General features: G+C 43.0%; 1 protein-coding gene across 3 annotated transcripts in view; it reads right to left on the bottom strand.

Moving 5' to 3' along the window:
• Positions 1-22910, bottom strand: part of SCAPER (S-phase cyclin A associated protein in the ER) — a 209141-nt gene that overhangs the window by 103628 nt on the left and 82603 nt on the right. For all 3 annotated transcript variants that reach the window (XM_069980225.1, XM_069980219.1, XM_069980234.1), the window contains exons 20-22: positions 15330-15466; positions 11336-11401; positions 9073-9199 (exon numbers count right to left, since the gene is read on the bottom strand). In XM_069980225.1, the coding sequence (XP_069836326.1) occupies positions 9073-9199; positions 11336-11401; positions 15330-15466 (330 nt within the window). The remainder of the gene's footprint in view (positions 1-9072; positions 9200-11335; positions 11402-15329; positions 15467-22910) is intronic.

Genomic DNA, 22910 nt, shown 5'->3' on the forward strand with positions numbered 1-22910 from the left:
CGTTTGATGCGGTTATTGCCCTAAAAAACAACTTTTAAACTTGCAGCCCTGTGTCAAATTGGCGTGGACTACAATGTCTGTGGATTAGACTTGCACCGCTCTTCTGTCCCTCCTCCACACCCTCTTCATCATTAGGAATGGCCCTAGAGCATTTTCTCCCATTCATCACCTGTGTGAACACTGCACATGTGTTGGACCATTAAGGCACCTGTGCAGCGTTCAGACAGGTGCCCAGGGGCATTCCTAATGGTGATGAGGGCGGGGAGGAGGGAGGGTGCAGGCCTAGGGCACAGACACTTAAGGCTACGCCAATTTGACACAGGGCTGCAAGTTTAAAAGTTGTTTTTTTAGGTCAATGACTGCATCATTTGCCAAACGGATCCCAGGACAGATCTTGGATTAACAGCAGCAATAAGAAGGTACAAGCAGTTTGGGGGGGTCAGATTGTGGATACAGAGTCGCTTTCAGGCCAATGCTATTGCTATGCCAGGTTATTAGACGGCCATCATTTAACAGCAAATAACGGCCATTATTTTATTACAAAAACTGCTACTATAAAAACGGTTCAATAAAAATGTCCGTCATTTTAACGGTGTGTGAACATAGCCTAAGATGCTTCCCAGGAAAAATGTACTTATGAGCTATACACAGGAAAACTCATAATTGGTGAGGTGCCAACACCTGGGGTGAATCCCTGTTCGCTGCTTGTGCTTTCCTGACGCCAAAGATCCTACATTAGTTGAGCTGTAGCCGTGTCTAAGAGGCGTGGCCAAGAGCGATAGTGCCCTAGGCCAGCACCGCCTGTGTGGTGTTGGTCTCCATCTCCTCCGCACTCTGTCCGGCCGCACATCGTTAGCTGTAAGTTCGCATGCTCCTGACCCCCCTGCATGGCTGCAATGACGTAGCCGGAACCGTGGCGCCTCTGTGGAGTGTCCTTTCAGCGTCATGCCCACCTCATGGTAGTGACGCGCACGGTTCATCCCCGCCTCTCCTGCCTGTCATGGCTAACAGCTGCATCTAAACTGCTATTTATCCCCCGTCCCTGATGTCTAGTGGGCAGATTCCCCCCCCCCCCCCCCCCCCCCCCCCCCCCCCCCCGTGATGCGATTGCGGTGGGGCGATCTGCTTAACTTAACAATCTGCAGTAGACCAGACCAACAGAGCACCGATCTAATGGATTGGTGCTCAATTATATACAAACTATTGATCTCAATGAGACTTCTAACTACTGTGTAAAAAAAAAAAAAAAGTTTTCTCATAAAAAAAAACACCCACCTTTTTCTATTTTATAATAAAAATAAATCAATAAACATATTTGGTATCGCCACGTGCGTAATCGCCCGGACTATTAAATGATCACATTCCTGATCTTGCACGGTAAATGGCGTAAGCACAAAAATCAGCCAAAGTGCAAAATTGTGCATTTTTAGTCGCATTAAATCGAGAAAAATTGTAATAAAAAGCGATTAAAAAGTAGCATATATGCAATCAAGGTACCGATAGAAAGTACAGATCACAGCACAAAAAAAAATACAACTTAACCAGTCCTATAGACCAAAGGATAAAAACGTTATAAGCATGGGAATAGAGCAATTTTAAGGAGAATTTAGATGTTTACAAAGGTTTTAATTTTTTAAGAGTCATAAAATAAAATAAAAAGTTACATAAGTTATATACCGTAATCGTACTGACTTAAGGAACACAGATAACATGTCAGTTTTACCATAGGATAAATAGTGTAAACACAACCCCCCCCCAATAAAAAAAAAAATCTGTTTTATTTTCAATTTCACTGCGAGAATATTTTTATTCCCGGTTTCGCAGCATATTTTATGGAAAAATTAAGTCTGTCATTGCAAAATACAATAAGTGGTGCTACGGCCTTTGGACGCAAGGAGGAAAAAATGAAAGTGCAAAAACGAGAATTCGCACAGTCCTGAAGAGGTTAAGCCACATAAAATAAAAGGTGATGACATCTTTTCGTGTGTGCTAAGAAGATTTCACAGATTCACAACAGATTTATTTAAGCATTATATACTATAACTTGCTTTAAAATTATTAGTAATATGCCTGTATATGAACACACCATTCACATATCTCTACAAATCAGTCAGAAAGAACTAAGTGACAATTCTGTTATATGCTGGCATAAGACATCAATGTTCATAAGTTACTGCCTTATAGCAACTTTAGATGCACTGGTCAACTTTAATGTCAGATGCCAGTACTCAAGTGGCTTTACCTTGACATGAGCATCTTAGATCAGATCCGATTATCAAAAACTGCTTTAATCTTCTTTTACAACTTAAACTCTGTTATCCAATCTGTACTAATCTATTTTCGCTACCAAACCTGACTGAGCTGCCAGCACTGCATCCTTGCATTTCACTCACCATCACCTCTTATTTCCACTCATACACAACTATTCGCTATTATTTAGAACACAAAGGCTTATATAATCTAAAATTAACAGTGTAACAGTATTGGAATGGCCCTAACAAGTGATACAGATTTTGCAGACTGTATGAGCACTCTCAGATATGACTTTAACTCACATATTATTATAGTGTAAAAGCATTTCCAGTTGCCTGTAGTTTCGTAGTGGCCATACGGGGGAATATGGAAGTTTTAACATGTTGATTGTAAAGCGCTGGGGAGTCTCCCCTGTGTACTGTCATTATGATGCAGCTCATAAAGCAGTCCATTTAGTAAGTGAAAACCTATTGTCCTGCACTCTCAGTCTCCCATGAGAGCATTCTCTATCTGATCTCTGTGATTAGCAATGGTACATAATGCATCCGGTCCATGTTCTGCACAACGTAGCCCAGCCTCTTCCTACATGATAACTCCCTGGGGAAATTCAATTAACAGTGTCAAGTATACTCCCTCTAGTCAATAGCTCACACCATCAGGGCTCTTCCTGCCGCCCACCATACAATAGAATTACAGGCCACGTCTATAAATGATCTTATAGAGGCACGGGCGTACACTGGTAAATCTTTCTGCTGAAAGGATATTGATCTAGCTCTACAAATGGATGGTTCTCTTGGGATTTTAAAGGGATATTTCCCAACAAGTACACAGAACAACTCTAAAAATTATAGAAATTTGTGAGTAGTAGTGTAAATTTTTAGAATGGCAAGCATTACCAAAGTAAACATATAGGTCCAGGGTGGACATACCAAGTGTTGTTATATTTGTGGAGATGTGGATATCATTAAATCTATAATATGAGCTTTATGAATGTGAAACAACACAGGGGTTTTTAATCAAAGATTCTTAAATATGATGGACCTTCTGATTAAATTAGAGAAGCCATAGTACAGCACTGTGTCTAGCATTAATAGCAACAAAAGGGGAAAAATAGCAATAAAAGAATACATATACATATAACGAATACTGATATTTGTCTCTAAAATCAAGTGCTTAAAGAAAGTAAAAAGAGGAAGGAGGGCTCTAGTTGGCAATGTCTCTTCTGTAGTAAGCCCTTCTTAGGTGCTGGGCTTATGGCACAACACCTACTAATATCCTGAACAAAGTGTATCAGCTGCAGACTCCAAATCGTGGTGTGAACAGGTGCTGTTGTGTTCATAGACTACACTGACAGTATAGATGGGTACACAGCTTACAATCTGCAGTTTAAAAAACAGCACTATATAGAAAAAAATGAGTGCTCGGCCTCACAAAACGTACTCAGGTGTCCAATCCACAGCACAGAAGCAGTAATAACAAGTGGAGGTGAATTTATTGACCCATTATTCTGAAGTCAGCCAAAAATGCTGCTGGTGGTCTACAGTATAGGGTCTATGGAAGCCTCCTCACTCTCCAACAGGTGATGTAAGTGGAGAGAAGTGTCAGACATGCTATATTTATGCAGCCCAAACTTTTTGTTCTTATAGGAATAAGCCAGTGTCAGAGCAGTTTGGCTGTGGCTTGCCTCTCCCCTTCTCATACAGAGCACATAAACGTTGTATGGGGAGGCCAGGGGAGATAGCTGTCAGTCAAATAATTGAAAATGTATGGCTGCCTTAGAGAGGTTGCCAGGGTGAGTCTTAAACTCTCCCCACTGCAACCTTGTGGTATATAAAAACAAACAAGCCATACTTAACCCCCTTCATTGCTTCCACTGTGTGATCTTTTTCCAGTCCCATTCTGACGGCCTCTGCTGTTGTCCTGCTCCCCAGAGATTCAAGTACAGCATAAAATACTAAAATGTTGACTCCTATTTATACACAGCTATATGACATGCTCTAAACAATGCTGCCATTTCTCATACTATGTATTTACCTTCCAGAGCTATTATTTGAAAATTATGGGATGTGCATGTGAAAGCTGCAGATTTCACCTGTTATTCAGTATTATTTTCTGGGATAGGGGTATACTTGATATAATATTAATGTAGGAAGTGAAATTACTCTGTTAGGGCCCCACTAATGGCTTTAATTCTGAGAACATGATTTAAAGTTAATGGGTAAGTCTGTAGAATAGAAAGCTATTTTGCTATCTGATTGGCAGCAAATACATGTGGCGGGGAAGGCAAAGAAGTCTTATCCAAGTAATCCCTCAATTGTGGCTTTTAATGGGAATAACTCTCCATGGCAGTGCTGGTATATCCGATATCTGATAAGAAACAGTTACGGTCAGGATCTGACTGGGTAAGGCTACAAAATACAGCCCTCTCTGGAATTTTATCATTCAAATGCTGCACACTTTGTAAGCTGATCCAGAGCTTGAAGGGAGGCTTTTGGACAAATCATGAGTGCCTTGAAAATGGCTGCATTTCACTAGAGTCACTGAATGGGAGTGCACAGAAAGTCTGAGTCTCATACATGCCTATACAAATGAAACTGTTTCTTTTAGCCATAGTATACATGTTTAATACTCCTTAAGGTTACAAACCCACTTGCCGGATCTGCAGCGAGTCTCCTTGCTGCGTTTTTGCAGGGAGACTCGCTGCAGATCCCGGCCCTATACTTTCAATAGCAGAGAAACTCGCAGCAGGGATGTACATCCCTGCTGCGATTTTGTCTGCAGCCCGCCCCATTAACCCCCCGGCCGCCGGACATTATACATTACCCGGTCCCCGTTCCTGCTTGCTTCGGGGCTCCCGGTGTCTTCACGGCCCGCCCGGCCAATCAGTGTGCTGCCCCACCACAGCGCACTGATTGGCAGGGCGGGCCGTGAAGACACCGGGAGCCCCGAAGCAAGCAGGAACGGGGACCGGGTAATGTATATCGCCCCCAGCCCCCGGCCGCACGATCGCCCCCAGCCCTGCAGCCCCCGACCGCATGATCGCCCCCAGCCCCGCAGCCCCCGGCCGCAGGATCGCCCCCAGCCCCCGGCCGCACGATCGCCCCAGCCCCGCAGCCGCACGATCGCCCCCAGCCCCCGGCCGCACGATCCCCTGCAGCCCCCGACCGCACGATCGCCCCCAGCGGGCGATCGTGCAGCTGGGGGCTGCGGGCGATCATGCGGCCGGGGGCTGCAGGCGATCGTGTGGCCGGGGGCTGCGGGGCTGCAGGCGATCGTGCGGCCGGGGGCTGGGGGCGATCGTGCGGCCGGGGGCTGCGGGGCTGGGGGCGATCGTGCGGCCGGGGGCTGCGGGGCTGGGGGCGATCGTGCGGCCGGGGGCTGCGGGGCTGCAGGCGATCGTGCGGCCGGGGGCTGGGGGCGATCGTGCGGCCGGAGGCTGCGGGCGATCGTGCGGCCGGGGGCGATCGGGGCTGCAGGGGGGCGGGCAGGATATACATTACCTGATCCCGGCTCCTGCTTGCTTCAGCGGCTCCCGGCACGTTCCGCCCGGCCAATCAGTGCGCTGCCCCGCCGCAGCGCACTGATTGGCCGGGCGGGCCGTGAAGACACCGGGAGCCCCGAAGCAAGCAGGAACGGGGACCGGGTAATGTATAATGTCCGGCGGCCGGGGGGTTAATGGGGCGGGCTGCAGACAAAATCGCAGCAGGGATGAGTTTCTCTGCTATTGAAAGTATAGGGCCGGGATCTGCAGCGAGTCTCCCTGCAAAAACGCAGCAAGGAGACTCGCTGCAGATCCGGCAAGTGGGTTTGTAACCTAAGACAAAAATCCCCAAATGTTATATGAAGGGCCATTTCTTCTCCTACTGTCTTCTAGCTCAGGAGCTCCAATCTAGAGCTAGTCATTATTTTTTAACAGCATTTAGGGTACAAACACACACACCGTATACGCAGCAGATACGCAGCAAATACGCAGCAGATCTGCAGCAGATTTGGTGGTGCAGATTTGATGCTGTGTTCAGTTATTTAGATCTAATCTGCTGCGTATTTGCTGCGTATCGCAGCAGTAAATAGGCTGCGTATACGGTGTGTGTGTTTGTACCCTTAGGTATTATTTTTTGTACAGATAACACCAATTGGACCATGGTGAACCTGGACCATACTAGTGGGTAAAGTCTGTTGTAAATTGATATCACAATAATATCTTCTAAACCCGGTACAACATTAAAGGAGTAAAGGAGTCAAATATCATTAAAAGATCATGTTCCCAAGCTGTCTGTGGCAGTGTCAACAGGGCTGATGCTCCCCCCCCCAACCACCAGTGCAGTTAGTGTAAAAACTCAGTTTGGTATTGAGGACCAAGATTGTCAACTGAGTGGTCACCACCACTCAGTCCTCAATAGAGAGAGTGCATAGGTTCACAGCTCCTTTATTAATCTTTCAAATATGCCTCTGTGCCTCATAAATAACCAGAGATGTCTAGCCAATGCGGCCTCTCAATGCGGCCTGTTATATACTGTAATGGCGCGGCTGAGCAGCCGATGACACAGCAGAGGGGGGGGGGCGGCATCAGGGACGGCTGCAGCGATTCGGCCGGCCTCCCAGGTCCTCAACGGGGACGACGCGCATCAGGTATGTATGGTACAATACACTTCCGGGTCCATGGGTGGGGGTGGGGAAACACGGGGAAAGGGGCGATTCACATACATAACATACATTACAAAGTTGTATAACTTTGTAATGTGTGTTATTTTGTGAATAATTTCTTATCGCCGCACTAGCCCTTTAACCCTTTAAGGACATGGCCCATTTTCGTTTTTACGTTTTCGGTTTTTCCTCCTTGTGTTTAAAAGGTCATAGCACTTGCATTTTTCCACCTAGAAACCCACATGACCCCTTATTTTTTGCGTCACTAATTGTACTTTGCAATTACAGGCTGAATTTTTGCATAAAGTACACTGTGAAACCAGAAAAAAATTCGAAGTGTGGTGAAATTGAAAAAAAAAACGCATTTCTTTTATTTGGGGGAAATGTGTTTTTACGCCATTCACCCTGGGGTAAAACTGACTTGTTATGCATGTTCCTCAAGTCGTTACGATTAAAACGATATATAACATGTATAACTTATATTGTATCTGATGGCCTGTAAAAAATTCAAACCGTTGTTAACCAATATACGTTCCTTAAAATCGCTCCATTCCCAGGCTTATAGCGCTTTTATCCTTTGGTCTATGGGGCTGTCCAAGGTGTCATTTTTTGCGCCATGATTTGATCTTTCTATCGGTACCTTGATTGCCCATATATGTCTTTTTGATCGCTTTTTATTACATTTTTTCTGGATTTGATGCGACCAAAAATGCGCAATTTTGCACTTTGGGATTTTTTTGCGCTGACGCCGTTTACCGTACGAGATCAGGAATGTGATTAATTAATAGTTCGGGCGATTACGCACGCGGCGATAGCAAACATGTTTATTTATTTATTTATTTGTTTACTTTTATTTAAAACCTGGGAAAAGGGGGGTGATTCAGACTTTTATTAGGGGAGGGGGCTTTTTACTATTAACAACACTTTTTTTTTTTTTTTTTACACATATACTAGAAGCCCCCATGGGGGACTTCTAGTATATACACTGTGATCTCTCATTGAGATCTCTGCAGCATAGATATGCTGCAGAGATCCATGAGATCGGCACTCGTTTGCTTTCGGCTGCTGCAGCCGGAAGTAAACGAGTGCTGAGCCGAGGACGGCGCCATCTTGGACGCGTCCCCGGCCGGCATCAGTAACGGAGATCGCTCCTCCGGGACAAGGTCCCGGAGGAGCGATCTCCCCCACTAGACACCAGGGAAACGTTGCCTCCGGTAATCTGAGGCAGCTGTCAACTTTGACAGCTGCCTCCGATTAGCTAATTAGCGGGCACGGCGATCAGACCGTGCCCGCTAATAGCGGCGGTCCCGGGCTACACGCGGCACCCGGGATCGCGGCACTTCAAAGCGGGGCCGCCGCGCGGCCCCGCTTTGAAGTGCAAGTGAGGACATAGGACGTACCGGTACGTCCTATGTCCTTAAGAGGTTAAGGCTCTATTCCACGGGCCGACTGAGAGGAGCAAATGATCGCTATTATCGCTCGTTTGCTCCTCGTTCCCCGCACGCGGCAGCTGCGAGAGGGTGAGTCCAGGGAGCGTCGGCTGTGGACAGGTGCGGGGGGGGGGGGCTGCCCGGGTGATCGCTAGATCGTCGGGGCAGCCCATAGAATACAGCAGCGGTCTGCTGCTGCCACGGCTCCTATTCCACGGAGCAAAGGCAGCAGATTGTTGCTGTATGATTCGTTTGTCTTTCAACATGAACGATGTCGGCTTATCGTTGCCTTCTACTCCACGGGACGATTATCGTCCGTAACAGCCAATATAGTCCGAATACAGCCGATAATCGTTCCGTGGAATAGGGCCTTTAGAATAGAGAAGTGTATTTATATGTAAGATCTAAAACATTTCAAACACATAGGGAGGAGCAAATGTTTTTCAAATGAGATACAACAATACTGATTGGAGAACTGTATAAACAACAATTCTAAATGGCTACAGACATGTGAAGTGTGCCTTATCAATGGCAGCTACAGTGATTATTGCAATATATAAAAGCCATAGTGACCTCCTAAGTACCTCAAAGTCTGCACATTATACAACATTGGCCTTTAGTACCTACAAGGTCAATGCAAAAAAAGGCAAAAGCCTCTCTTGAGTGTTATAGACCAACAGGACATAGAGTTTAAAAACAAAACAAAAACACAGTTGTTTTTCCCCGTTCTTTATGTATGCCATACCTGCTTTTCTAGGATTCGAGAAATCTCTCCCAAAGCCCTGTCAAGAGCAGAGACTTTATTGGTAGCCCAGGCTCCATTATCTTGTGTTTGCAACTGCTTCTGAAGATCTTTGGTTAGACGCTGTAGTCTAAAACAACGGAAGAAAAATAAACCTCTAATAGCTAAATGTTTGCTAACACCTTTTATATTCTTGCTTTGTACTTATTGTGGTGTTTAAACAATTTTTCTCCATAAGTCTTTATTAAAAATGTTGCTTACTTTGGCTTCTGTGGGACCTAGAGTGTGCCATATGAGCTGATATTTTCTCTCTATACCAACACACAGCTTATATAATTCTCCCCTGTAGACTGTCTTGTATCTGCTCTTGCTTTATTAACAGCCTATGTAAGCTGTCCTCCAAGAGGGCAGAAAGTCTGAATTTGATGAGCTTATGTTCTGCTTAGTAGCAGTTAATTTGTTGAAAATGTTTAATGAAGACTATTTAGAAAGCTGGGAAAGGGGATATTCAAAGAGCAGGAAACCTTCTCTGCTATCCGGTGCTTCACTTCCTCTCTTTGCCCATCCGTGCTAATACTTACACAAACGAGAGGGGGATAGGAGCAAGTTACGGGGCGTGATCAATTGCAGATCGATGTCACCGCGACATCGGGCCGCTTTTGGACAATGTATTTTACCCGCACGCAATGCCCTCAATATGCTCCCGCCTCCCCAATCTCATTTGCGGGAGTTATCAGCACGGAAGGGCAGAGGGAAGAATTGGGACACCACAGAGCGGAGAAGGTAGGACCTTTCCTGCTCTCTGGATACTCCCTTTAATAATTAAAACTGCTTGCACATGTAGCAATTACAAATGGATGCTGCAAAGTGTTGAAAGCATTCTATGTTTTCATTAAAACATTACACTGAAACAAAAAGCACACAGCAGAAATGCATGAACAGGAAAGGAATAACAAATCTATAGTAAACAAAGTCTCAATAAAGATATTAGAAACCTTAAAGTGACTTTGTACCCACAATCTGTCCCCCCCCAAACCACTTGTACCTTCGGATAGCTGCTTTTAATCCAAGATCGGTCCTGGACTCCGTTCGTCAGGTGATGCAGTTATTGTCCTAAGAAACAACTTTTAAACTTGTAGTCCTGTGTCAAACTGGTGTGGCCTAGAGTATCTTTGCCTTAACCTTGTACCACCCCTTTGTCCCTCCTCCCCATCCTCTTCATCATTAGGAATGCCACTGGCAGGATTTTTCCAAATTCCTCTGTAGTGAACACTGCACAGGTGCCTTTACGATCCAGCCCATGTCCAGTGTTCACACAGCTGATGAATAGAAGAATACCTGCCTGGGGCATTCCTAGTGATGAAGAAGGCGGGCAGGAGGGACAGAGAGGTTGTGCCAGCCTAATGTACAGAGACTCTAGGTTACGCCAGTTTGACACAGGGCTGCAAGTTTAAAAGTTCTTTTTAGGACAATAACTGCATCACCTGCCGAACGGATCCCAGGACAGATCTTGGATTTAAAGCAGCTATCTGAAGGTACAAGTGGTTTGGGGTGGGCAGATTGTGGGTACGGAGTCACTTTAAGCATGCAACCCTAAGTAAGCAGATAAAGTGAACTTTAGAATTAGTGACCCTTTCAATTGCACATGCAACATTTTTCCAGTCTTGATGATTCTGCAAACCAACTGCACCAAACAAAAAACAAGAAATAGTGAAAGGATTATGTCGGGTTTACACGGAAATTTACAATAAAACAACGTAAATTAAAAGGGTAGTTCACAAACATTTTTTTTTTCTTTCAAATCAAATGGTGCCAGATTTGTAATTTACTTCTGTTAAAAAATCTCAAGTCTTCCAGTACTTTTTAGCTGCTGCATGTCCTGCAGGAAGTTGTATTCTTTCCAGTCTGGAGAGCAGGAGAGGTTTTCTATGGGGATTTGCTACTGCTCTGGACAGTTCTTTTCAGGGATAGAGGTAGAAGCAGAGGGAACTGTGTCAGACTGGAGAGAATATACCACTTCCTACAGGACATACAGCAGCCGATAAGTACTGGGAAAGCTTCAAGTTCTACAACTCTTTCAAATAAAGTGATATTGGAACACTGCATAATAGCGATGATATAGAAAAATGATGTCACTATACACAAAAGGAACTGTATCTGTCTTGTCAGTTCTGTAAGCTTTTCTACCATGTACATTCTCACTAAATTTACAGACTACAGGTGGACCTGTAAATTGTACTGACATACTAACACAACTTATACTTACTTTGCTTTGTATGGAGAATCAGACACAGGAGTTTTTGTTTCCAGAATACTCTCATATTCTTTCACCCTATAAAAAAAACATACAACATAGTGTAAACGTTTCACTTTTTTTCTACAATTAAATAACATAGGGATTTCACAGACTCTCATTTACAGAAGACAATTAACAGATTATCCACTGTAAGGATCCATGTTTCAGTAGCTTTCAGTTATTATTTAAATCACAGGGAGCTGCTATTGTCTTGTACTGATGCCATCTACCTACTGGTGTCACATCGCTGCAATGCTGTACAGATCACTTTACAGCAGCCTCCTCTTATCACTACAGACACAACATGAACTCTTAGCTTTGTTTTAGCCCCAGTGGTGAGAATGAAAACTACAAGATCTTAGGATTATCTTATAATATAGATAGAAAAATTGAAAATTAGAAAAAATGTCACCAAAAATTCTTAAAAAATATGTTTAACATAAAACGTGTTATTTTCTGATGACACATTCCCTTTAGAGAGGGTGTCCAGGATCACAAAATCATGGCAGCTTCCTTCCACAAAGAGTGCCACTGCAATTGTGCCTGAAGTGAATGAGGTATACCAATGCCAGCTTATTTTTTTTTTAAGCAACTTAAGTAGCCTGGAGGAAAGATTGAATATTGGGGGGGGGGGGGGGGGGTGTTAAAGGGTTAAATAGGTTTCAAGAGAAAATTATTTGTATTATACATAAGAAAAAAAAAGGCACAGTCTGAGGTTAGTTAGGGCAAAAATCAGAGGCAATGTCAGAAAATATTCTTTTTCTAAAGTGGTAGTAGATGTTTGGAACAAACCTGCATGTTTGAAAATCAACAGTCACTGAATATTAATCTCCGTGGAATAAACATAGAGAATAATAATAATAAAAGAGAAACAATGTAAAGGCATTTTCTGCTGACGTTTCATGTTTCTATGAATACCTGATTGGTTAAAGTCTCACCTATCACTAAGAGTCCGTGTCAGTAATATGAAGAACTGAAAAAGCAGCCCTTGTCTAGGCCAGTTCTGCAGAAGTGTCAACAGGAAATGCAACCATATTGGCTGTAACTTTTAAAATATGTTCTCAGAAATGGGTCACTTAGTTATGGATAGAACAAGCAAAGAGAAGGAAGATTTACCATCAGTTTATGAGGAGTTTGCTGATACTAAATAATAGGAAGCATCTAGCAGCAGTTATACATAAAGCTTAAGTTGGTGTGCTGGAAGCTACCTGGATACCTCTGTTCCTAAAGATATAGTACTGAAAATCTGTTATCCCTTATTATATTTGCTGAATATACCAGATACAAATACTTAATCCTGTATGCTAATAAAATTTTCCCCAGTGCCCTGTGTTACATATCCTATTCAGCAAAATCTTAAAAACATTTTCTCTGAAGACCACCAGAAAATATTTTACCCAATAAACAGGGCAACTGGGTTCCATTCATCAGTTAATATGATGCAGCTCAGTGGATAGTCTTGTCTGGTGACACACTGTCATATACACATCCCACTGCTCTGACAGATTAAAGTGTTTCTTTGACAGGCCCGCCTCACGTGTTACATAGTTCATATGCCTGCTCATTAATCATCACATTTCCTACAACCTAATTTAATAACCCAGGGATATAAATAATATTAATAAGACTAACAAAACTTCTACAGAGAAATAATAAGCCATTTATCACCTTCTGTCCCACTGCCCCCCTCTGCCCTCTGTAACGTGAGGATTCAGAGGAGGGAGCAGTTTGTAAGTACTTTATATCCAATGAACCAGCACAATTATATTACACACGTTCACTTAACAAAGAATATTCATCAGCAATATTTAAGCAGGAGCTTTTTCTTCTCCGGTTGAAGAATATCTAATATACACTCATCGTCCACTTTATTAGGTACACCATGCTAGTAACGGGTGGTCTTCTGCTGCTGTAGCCCATCTGCCTCAAAGTTGGAGGTACTGTGCATTCAGAGGTGCTCTTCTGCCTACCTTGGTTGTAACGGTTGGCTATTTGAGTCACTGTTGCCTTTCTATCAGCTCGAACCAGTCTGCCCATTCTCCTCTGACCTCTGGCATCAACAAGGCATTTCCGCCCACAGAACTGCTGCTCACTGGATGTTTTTTCTTTTTCGGACCATTCTCTGTAAACCCTAGAGATGGTTGTGGGTGAAAATCCCAGTAGATCAGCAGTTTCTGAAATACTCAGACCAGCCCTTCTGGCACCAACAACCATGCCACGTTCAAAGGCACTCAAATCACCTTTCTTCCCCATACTGATGCTCGGTTTGAACTGCAGGAGATTGTCTTGACCATGTCTACATGCCTAAATGCACTGCGTTGCCGCCATGTGATTGGCTGATTAGAAATTAAGTGGTAACGTGCAGTTGGACAGGTGTACCTAATAAAGTGGCCGGTGAGTGTATCTAATATCAGTAATAGTTTCTGAAATTGTTTAATAGAGAGTTTTATTAAAGGGTTTGTTGTCCCTTGTTAGGGAAATCTCCGTTCTCCCCATTCAGGACCCTCATTTATGAGCCATAGCTAGAAAGGAAACCTCATGTTCTTTATAATCTGGCACGTCCGAAGGATCCTCGGCCAAGCTCTGCCAAGTCCATAAGAACAATGTTTTATAGAGAAGCATAAAATAATAATGAAATAAACTCTATGTGTGTGTTAGGACTGGGTGATGTCTTCTGCTGGGATGACCTTTAGACAGCTTCTGTTTCTGGAAAAATGGTTTAAAATACCAAGCACAAGGGGTCCTGCAAGGACCCTGACAGAATGATGCCATACTTATCCATTTTGATCTTGTATCCTCGTACAGCATTGACAAATGGCAGACCTGACCATTCGCCTACCCCAGGATGATATTTTAGCTTGTCCCATGTTGTGACAGAACACTAAATTGATTAAACCAGCCCCGAGATTTGACACCAGCAGCGGACGCCTTCTATTTGTTGATTATTATTGATTTTCTTTGATACTTCATTTAAAAATCAATAAACGTGTGAAAGAATCGTCCTGGTTTACCCAGTCTAAAACAGGCTATTGTGAACTGGACGAGAGCCATAGACTCACACGACAGTGCCTTCCAATTATGGAAAAGCTCTTAACAGGTGAAACATCATCCTAAAAATCAATACACAGCTTTCTTGCTCAATCAGAGAAAGTGGCCATAAATTAGGCTCATCTCTGGGAATCTCCAGACAAGTGTACAGCAAATAATCTCTACATTATTTTCATACAATGTTGTATAAACACACATTTAAACAGACAAGTTAAAACACATTTAAATTAAATATACCTGTACTAGTTTCTTCGTAGCTATAATATCAGTTCAAGGTGGTTTTCTGGAACTTTTTGATTAATCCTAAAGATAGATCATATAAATCTGATTGGTGGGGGGTCCAATGTGGCACCTTCACCAATCTGCTGTGTGCAAGGGACAGCTCTGTACATCGTTTAGTGACTGTGTTGGGTAACTGTAGCTCAGTTGTCAGTGAAGTAAAGAGGTGAGAGGTGAACTGTAGTAACTTAGCATGACCACTAAATAATGTATGGAGCTTTCTGCTTCAGGCTCTGGTCAACATGTATGTGGATGAAAAAATAAGACAATCATCAGATAATCTTCCGATGAGCACCAAAATGCACTGCTTAAAGGGGAAGTCCGGGCAAAATAATTTAAACTGCTTAACAATGGAAATCAATGTACAGTGTAATGTTTGACTTTACATGACGACATGATATGACTTACAATTTAAATGTTCCTGTTAAATTAGACATTGAGGATATTGTGTTATATCTGTTATTAATCTACTCATACTAAGAAAGCAATCTCAGCAAGCAGATACGTTCAACATTAGGATAGATATGTGAGAATTAACAAGTGTAGATGATCTGCACCTCCACATAGTGTAGACATACCTCTAAGATACACACTGCATATGACACAGACATTTAATGCTCAATACAGGGAGACCTACTTGGAGTTAATCCGGGTCTTCAGCTTCTTTGCCTTCTTTTTATTTTTTTGCTTCTCTTCGACATCTTTTACAGGTTCTACAGGAACAGGTGTCTCAACCAAAACATCCACAATATATTTTTTCAGAGAAAGATGTTCCTGAAAGAAAGATTTTTTTTCCCAATTAGCAACAAATAATCTATAGTTCAGACTCAAATCTAATGCTAGAAGCAGTCCTAAACCGCACCTAATCAGTACATAGCAAGAGCGTACATCATGGCTTCAATGTTAAAAGACTGTTATGTTGCACAATGGTAAAGAGTGTGGCCCAATCAAGTCCATAGCTTGTCTAAAAGAAGTATCGCTGGCAAATATTGTAGTTGACAAGCCAGTAGTAGCAATGTAGTTTTACATGGCAGATACAGATACACTAGACAGATGACTAATAGCCATTATTATATATATTGCTAGCTTCATTTGTTCAGGATTCAATTTTTCAATTTTAACTATGTATAAATTAACAGAATTGAATGTAGGAAACTTTATTATATATTCTATCAGACAAAATAACTCTTGGTCCCCTTATCAGTATTCTTTCCAGCGCCACAGCCCCCTCCACCCCTACCCCTGACCACACACACATTTACTCGGAAAAACAGACCAATTTTGTCTCGGGTTTACTAGACAGACTAGCATCTCTCTGAGGGATTAGGTTACATACCGCCCATAGAGGTCTATAGAGAGGGGAGCAGGAAGGGACAGTAATTGGAAAAAGCCAAACTGAGATGATTACATTTTAAATTGAGGTCGTTTAGAGGAGCGCTCTCAGCGCGCGTTTGCTCCTCGTTCCCAGCTTCGACGCGGCAGCAGCGAGCGGGTGAGTGCGGGAGGGGCGGCGGGGAGCTGCGAGGGGGCTGCCCGGGTGATCGCTGATTGTCCAGGCAGCCTATAGGATATAGCAGCGTCCGCTGCCGATGCTCCTATTCAACGGAGCGACGGCAGCAGATCGTTGCTGTATCAGTCACTTGTTTTTCAACATGTTGAAAAATAAGCAACTGCAACGATCAGCCGACATGAACGATGTCGGCTGATCGTTGCACTCTATTCCACGGCACGATTGTCATCTGCAGCAAGCCGTGTGTGTGTGTGTGTGTGTGGTGTGCGCTATGGCGGCAGCAAGCTGTGTGTGTGTGCTATAGCTGTGGGGGTGTGTGTGTGTGTGTGTGTGTTTGTGTGTGCGTGCTATTGCGTGCCCCCACAGTGACCTTCTATATCACAGTGTGACCTCAGTGTGACCTCAATATCACTATGTGTGACCCCCTGTATATCACTATGGCTGACCTCTATATCAAAGGAATCTGGCATTGTTAGCAGTGTTTCTTTAAGTATGGTGAATATTCAGTTAGAAACATAGAAGACTGTCAGCAGGAAAAGACCACCTGCTCCATCTAGTCTAGTTGTGAGTAGTTCAGGACATGGAGGCTGGAGACTGGCTGCATCCACTGCACAAACAGGTAAATCTGCTTTATATACAGTATTCCTTTATTCACTCAGAAGTCGCCCCAGGATCATGTAGGACATTAGGGAGAAGCTGCTGAGCCAGTGTGATAAATAACTCTGGCCATTTATGAAGGAGCAGGAGTCGGAGTCGGACCTGATAAAATTCAGGAGTCGGAATCGGTCCTGATAAAATTCAGGAGTCGGAGTTGGAGTCGGAGCTGTGGCTTACCGACTCCACAGCCCTTGCAGTATCCATCATTTGGTTCAGGGATGAAAATAGGTAATGTTGTTTGTGCTACATACATCAGCAGCTGAACAAATCTTTCTTGTGGTTTTCTTTATTGTACCAGTCTGGAGTCAAATCAAAGTTTATTAACTCTCGGTGACATTCAACATATATGTATGGTCGAAGCATGCTTGGAGAGATGGAGCAGGCTCAGGAGCTAAGCCTGCAGTATACCATTGTGGGAGCAGGCTACAGGCTGCTGACACGGTCAGTGACTGGCAACAGAGATCACTATGATGCTGGGCATTTAACCCTAAATGCCATGGACAATAGCAACTACAGCATTTAGCTGGTTGTTTGGCAGCACTTTAATTGGCACCTTGCTTTGAAATCGAAGGATGCATGTCAGTTCCCAAGGCAGGCCTTCAGGTAGGCATAGGTGGGGGCAGCGGTGAGTCTTCTCATTTTGAGTTTACCTGTACTATACTATATCTCAAAGTAAGGGGCACACCAATGGAAGTGGCGCATCTGTCCCTGTGTTATGCTGCCTTTAACAACTAACAGACAGAACCCCTTTAAGGAGGCTGTGTAGGTTTATTTTATTTCTTATTCCATGTAAATAATTTTGCAGACTTGCTGGCCTGTACCATCTGATTTGTTTCTTTAGGTCAGCAGAGATTGTATTTAAGCTATTGCTGCATATAAGGTATTAAGGTATTGTAAACTACAAAAAAGAAAACATAAAAAGTTGCTAAGAAAAGTCTAACCGATATCGAGATAGAAAATCACAATGCTTTTTGTGCGGTGTAATCACACATACAGCTTGTACAAGCTTAGCTAAATGAGATCAGTCTTATAAATAATGACAGCTTGCGTTCGCACACTTTCAACAATAATGTGGTTCAATTGATATAAAATCTGGGACACTATAAAATGGTCATAGTGAGGACCTTCCTTCTCTATTATACTTCACACCCGGCACATTTGGGTGTTTCTCACCTATTTCTCAGCCTTCTCAACTTTCAGAAGAGGGATGACTGGATTAATCCAAACTTTACATTCAAAACTCATCAAAAGACAGTAAAGGAATATCAAAAATGCCCAGATTGGAGTGTCATTTATACCCAATGCACATCAAAAAGAAGGATTAATGTTGTCTCCAAAATAAGTGTGAAGGAAAACTGCATATTAAATAACCTCATGGTTGAAGGGATATTACACTGTAATTGCTGGAGAAGTCTATGTAATCAAACTATATAAAATATTCACGCTATTAATAAAACGTATAATCAAAGGATGAAATCTATGCTTTCAAAGGAAAGGCTTGGCATTCTGAAGAAAGGGGCAGAGAAAACCGAGATTGTGAGAGCTGGTAATACTGTGACCCCTGGTAAGGTAGTGGAAGCTTTGTGCCATTAAGCCAGTATGCCAGGAAACCCAAATCTTTACATTTATTGTGATCTAAACTGACATGCTTTCAGAAATAAAAAGAAAGAGGAAAAAGGGACATGCTAAAGATTGGACTAAATCAGTCAAAAGGCAATGTTAGAGAGAAGACACGGCTTTATATTTCCCTCAGTAGTGTGCTTGCTGGTTTACACCTTCATGCTTAGTCAGGTATCTAGCCAGACAATTGTTTGGCAAGAAAAAGAAACAACAATGTACGTCTATGACAAGGTAAACAAAATACATGGAAACAATGGGAATACTGCATGCAATCTGTGTACAAATCACATGAATCACACAGTGTTGAAAAGTAGTGTTGAGTCCTTATGTAATCAGTGTGTATCAAAAGGATTTTTAGAAATAGGAATATCATTAAGCACAAAAATCACAGATAAAAATTTAACACAAACTAAACAAGGTGAATTATGGGAACGTTCCTCCTGACTCAACAGGTACAGGCAAGGGGGTAGCTGTAAGAAGGGTATTCCTATAAGCTCTACGAAGAGCCTTACCAGCTTGGGTCAAAGTGTACTTCTCCCTACAAAAGCAGACCCTACCTTGATTATACAAACACATTGACCAGGCCCAAAAGAAAGTACAGCACAAACATATATATATATATATATATATATATATATATATATATATATATATAGAGAGAGAGAGAGAGAGAGAGAGAGAGAGAGATATTAAGGTAGAAAGGAGGGAACCATAAGTAGGAAAAAAAGGGAGAGTGAAAAGAAATTTGAGGGTGCCTTCACACCTACTGGATCCACAGCGGATCTCACTTCTGTGGATTCGAAGCGAGAACTGCTGCGGATCCGGTACCATTCACCTCTATGATAGCACATATTCGCAGCGGGATTACCATCCCGCTGTGAATATGTGCTTTAGCCCCTCGCTGTCCGCAGCCCCGCCGCCGCATTAGCCCATCCTCGGCCGCATCAGCCCATCCCCGGCAGCATCCAGCAGCCCGCGGCGGCGGGGGATGGGGGGATGCGGGCTGCGGCGGGGGATGGGGGGGATGCGGCCGGGGATGGGCTGATGCGGCCGAGGATGGGCTGATGCGGCCGAGGATGGGCTAATGCGGCGGCGGGGCTGTGGACAGCGAGGGGTTAAAGCACATATTCACAGCGTGATGTTAATCCCGCTGCGAATATGTGCTATCATAGGGGTGAATGGTACCAGATCTGCAGCGGTTCTCGCTTCGAATCCGCAGAAGTGAGATCCGCTGTGGATCCGGTAGGTGTGAAGGCACCCTGAAACGAAAAATCAGTAGTGCCCAAGTGCTCGCAAGTTAACTCCGCCATTCTAAATACAAGACTGATCAGCTGCCAATGGTTTCTTGGTGTCAATAGTACAGGGACCATGCCTTGACAGTTCAGAGCTGTTTTGGTTGCATGAGGGGGACCTAAATGATACGAGACAGGTGATTTTATGATGTTATGGCTGACTGGTATGCATGCATTGATTATGTAGGAAACCCCTTACTTATTTTACACCTACTCTGTCCAACTGGCCCCACAGGGTATCATATTCTATAGCTGTTATTTCCATAGCATGCCTCTGATCTACATCTTCTCAAGTCCCATAAATCATAGATCCATCTGATCATTTTCTGGACAGAATTTTCTATAGAATTTATGACCCCAGAAGCCATATGTGAAGCGTTAGGTAGCACATTTAGGCACCTATCTATGATTTCATTGCATTAAATAGGGGTATTAGGAGCCAGATGCTGCAGAGAACGAATGTGCGACCAATTAATGCAGAATTGTATATTGTAAACAGCTTATGTAAACAGATTGAAGTCGGGCCTTTCTACCATAAAACCTGACCTCTTGTACTGACATTCACATTTCTTCCTGAGGTAATGAAAATCTAAATATCTTCCTGAAGAATCATAAATAAGACATTTTCATTGCTGTGGACATCAAGTGACAAGGACTGATTATTACATTCACTAAATATTGACAATGACATTAATAGCATGATTGAGAATTATATTAAGAGAAATTATTGGGGGACATTCTATTAATAGGTATTGGGAAGAATTAAAGCGTTCCTCCACCTTAAATAGTTATGGGATATTCCCTTACTTAGCCTTTGATGTATATGAAGAGTAAAAAATGGCATAAACAGCAGTCTGTAGTTTAATGATGAAGGGCAATCGCAGGTAAATTTAATTTCATGTGGTTCACCCAGCCTATAGCGACAGCATTGTTACTAATAAACATTTATGTTAAATGAAAGGGGTACTTCGAAAAAAAAAAAATTCTTTCAAATCAACTGGTTTTAGAAAGTCTTCTAGTATTCTGCAGTGCGGTGTAGTCTTTCCAGTCTGACACAGTGCTCTCTGCTGCCACCTCTGTCCATGACAGGAACTGTCCAAGGCGGTGGCAAATACCCATAGAAAATCTTTACTGCTTTAGACATTTCCTTTCACAGACAGAGGTGGCAGCAGAGAACACTATGTCAGAATCGAAACAATACACCATTTCCTGCAGGGCATGCAGCAGCTGATAAGTACTGGGGGACTTGAGGTTTTTAAGAATTTTAGAAGTAAATTACAAATCTTTATACCTTATAGAGGCCACAAAGACTGGCTACGATTTTTAGTGGGCTAGAGCTCTCCCATTTATTAAATGGTCAACTGAATGGCTACTACATAACAACACAACTGCCCTGCAGCAGCTGCAGCAACGTAAATGTCTTGGTGGCTGTACTGGGTCTCCCATCTTATCTTTATTCTGGTTTCACATTTTATTGTAATTCTGTCTGCTAGAAAGTTTTCTCTACTGTACAGAACAGGCACTGTCAGCTTATTATTAGGCTTAGTAGCCAGAAAGAAACTCATTAGATTTCAGGATTACTTTGTAATATAGATATTGAAATTTAAAATTAGAAATAACATCACTAAAAAGGAATATTTTTAACATAAAAACTTAAATTAAAGGGGTACCCTGGAGAAAGACATTTCTAATTTACTTAAATAAAAAAATAAAATGTAAGTTTTCCGGTACTTATCAGCTGCTGTATGTGCTGCAGGAAATGATAGATTCTTTTCAGGCTGACACAATGCTCTCTGCTGCCACTTCTGTCCCTAACAGGAACTGCACAGAGCAGTAGCAAATCCCCATAGGAAACCTCTACAGCTTTGCACAGTTCCTGTCATGGAAACAGGTGGCAGCAGAGAGCACTGTGTCAGACTGGAAAGGATACAGCACTTGCTTGTATTCCTGACTATTTTTATGTGCCCACTTGCCCCCTGGATACTACACCTGATACCTCTACTGCTCCCTAAGTTCTGACTCCTGCCTACTTTATGAAACATCTACATAAAAGTGACACAAATACTGTTAAAGGGGTTGGCCACTTTATAGTAAAATAGGTCTGTACAAAGTATTAGTAAGTGTACTCACTGTATATACTGACAGCAGCTCCCTGTGTACCTCATAGAGCTAAAATCAGATTCCCCTCCTCCAGCTGGGCTGCCCTACTCTGTTTTGTCTCTGTCCATAAAATGGCCGACATGGAGGAGCATGTGACCATGCCCCGCCCCCCAGTGTCCACCATAGACATATACAGGCTCAGTGGTGGACACTGGGGGGCGGGGATTGGTCACATGCTCCTCCATATTGGCCATCTTATGGACAGCCTCACCACAGAGCAGGGCAGCTCAGCCTGGAGGAGGGGAGTCTGATATTAGCTCTATGAGGTACACAGGGACCAATTGTCAGTAAGTGCAGTGAGTACACTAACTAATACTGTACACTAAGCAATTTTACTATAAAGTGACAAACCCCTTTAAAGAATATGTGTCACCAGTTCCTGAGATGTAGTCAGTACTAGTTTATGATGGATTCTCTTGTGGGTATTACGGCACATGAAATACTCAAAGTGTCACTGTCGTTTAAAATGTTTTTGCAGAAATCAATAGTCCAGGCGATTTTAAGAAATTTTGTAATTGGGTTTATTAGCCGAAAAATTAATTTTTATCATGAAAAAGCAGTTTGAAGCTCTCCCCCCTGTGTTCATTGTTCTCGATGGAGAGGGGAGGGGTGGAGGGAGATGAGGCATCAAAACAGGACAACAAATAGTTAATTTACAGTTACATCACACATCTCCTCTGAAGTAGGCACTGACCTCTCTGACCTCTGAATACCGTCTTTCACACAGATCCTACTGTGGAATCCTTTGTTCTCTGCTCTCTGCTGATGACTAATCTCCCTCCCCTCTCTATAGATTACACAGGGCTCGACTGATGTAAAAGAGTTGAGATTTCCTGATTCTGAGCAGTGGATGACAGAAAGGAGAGGAGGGGGGGGACCTGGGAAAAGGCTTTTTGAATGCAGATAATGGCAGATTTGCCTAATAAACCCAATTACAACGTTTCTTAAAATCGCCTGCACTATTGATTTCTCAATAAAA

This window comes from Dendropsophus ebraccatus, chromosome 1, assembly GCF_027789765.1.
Source record: "Dendropsophus ebraccatus isolate aDenEbr1 chromosome 1, aDenEbr1.pat, whole genome shotgun sequence".
Taxonomy (NCBI): domain Eukaryota; kingdom Metazoa; phylum Chordata; class Amphibia; order Anura; family Hylidae; genus Dendropsophus; species Dendropsophus ebraccatus.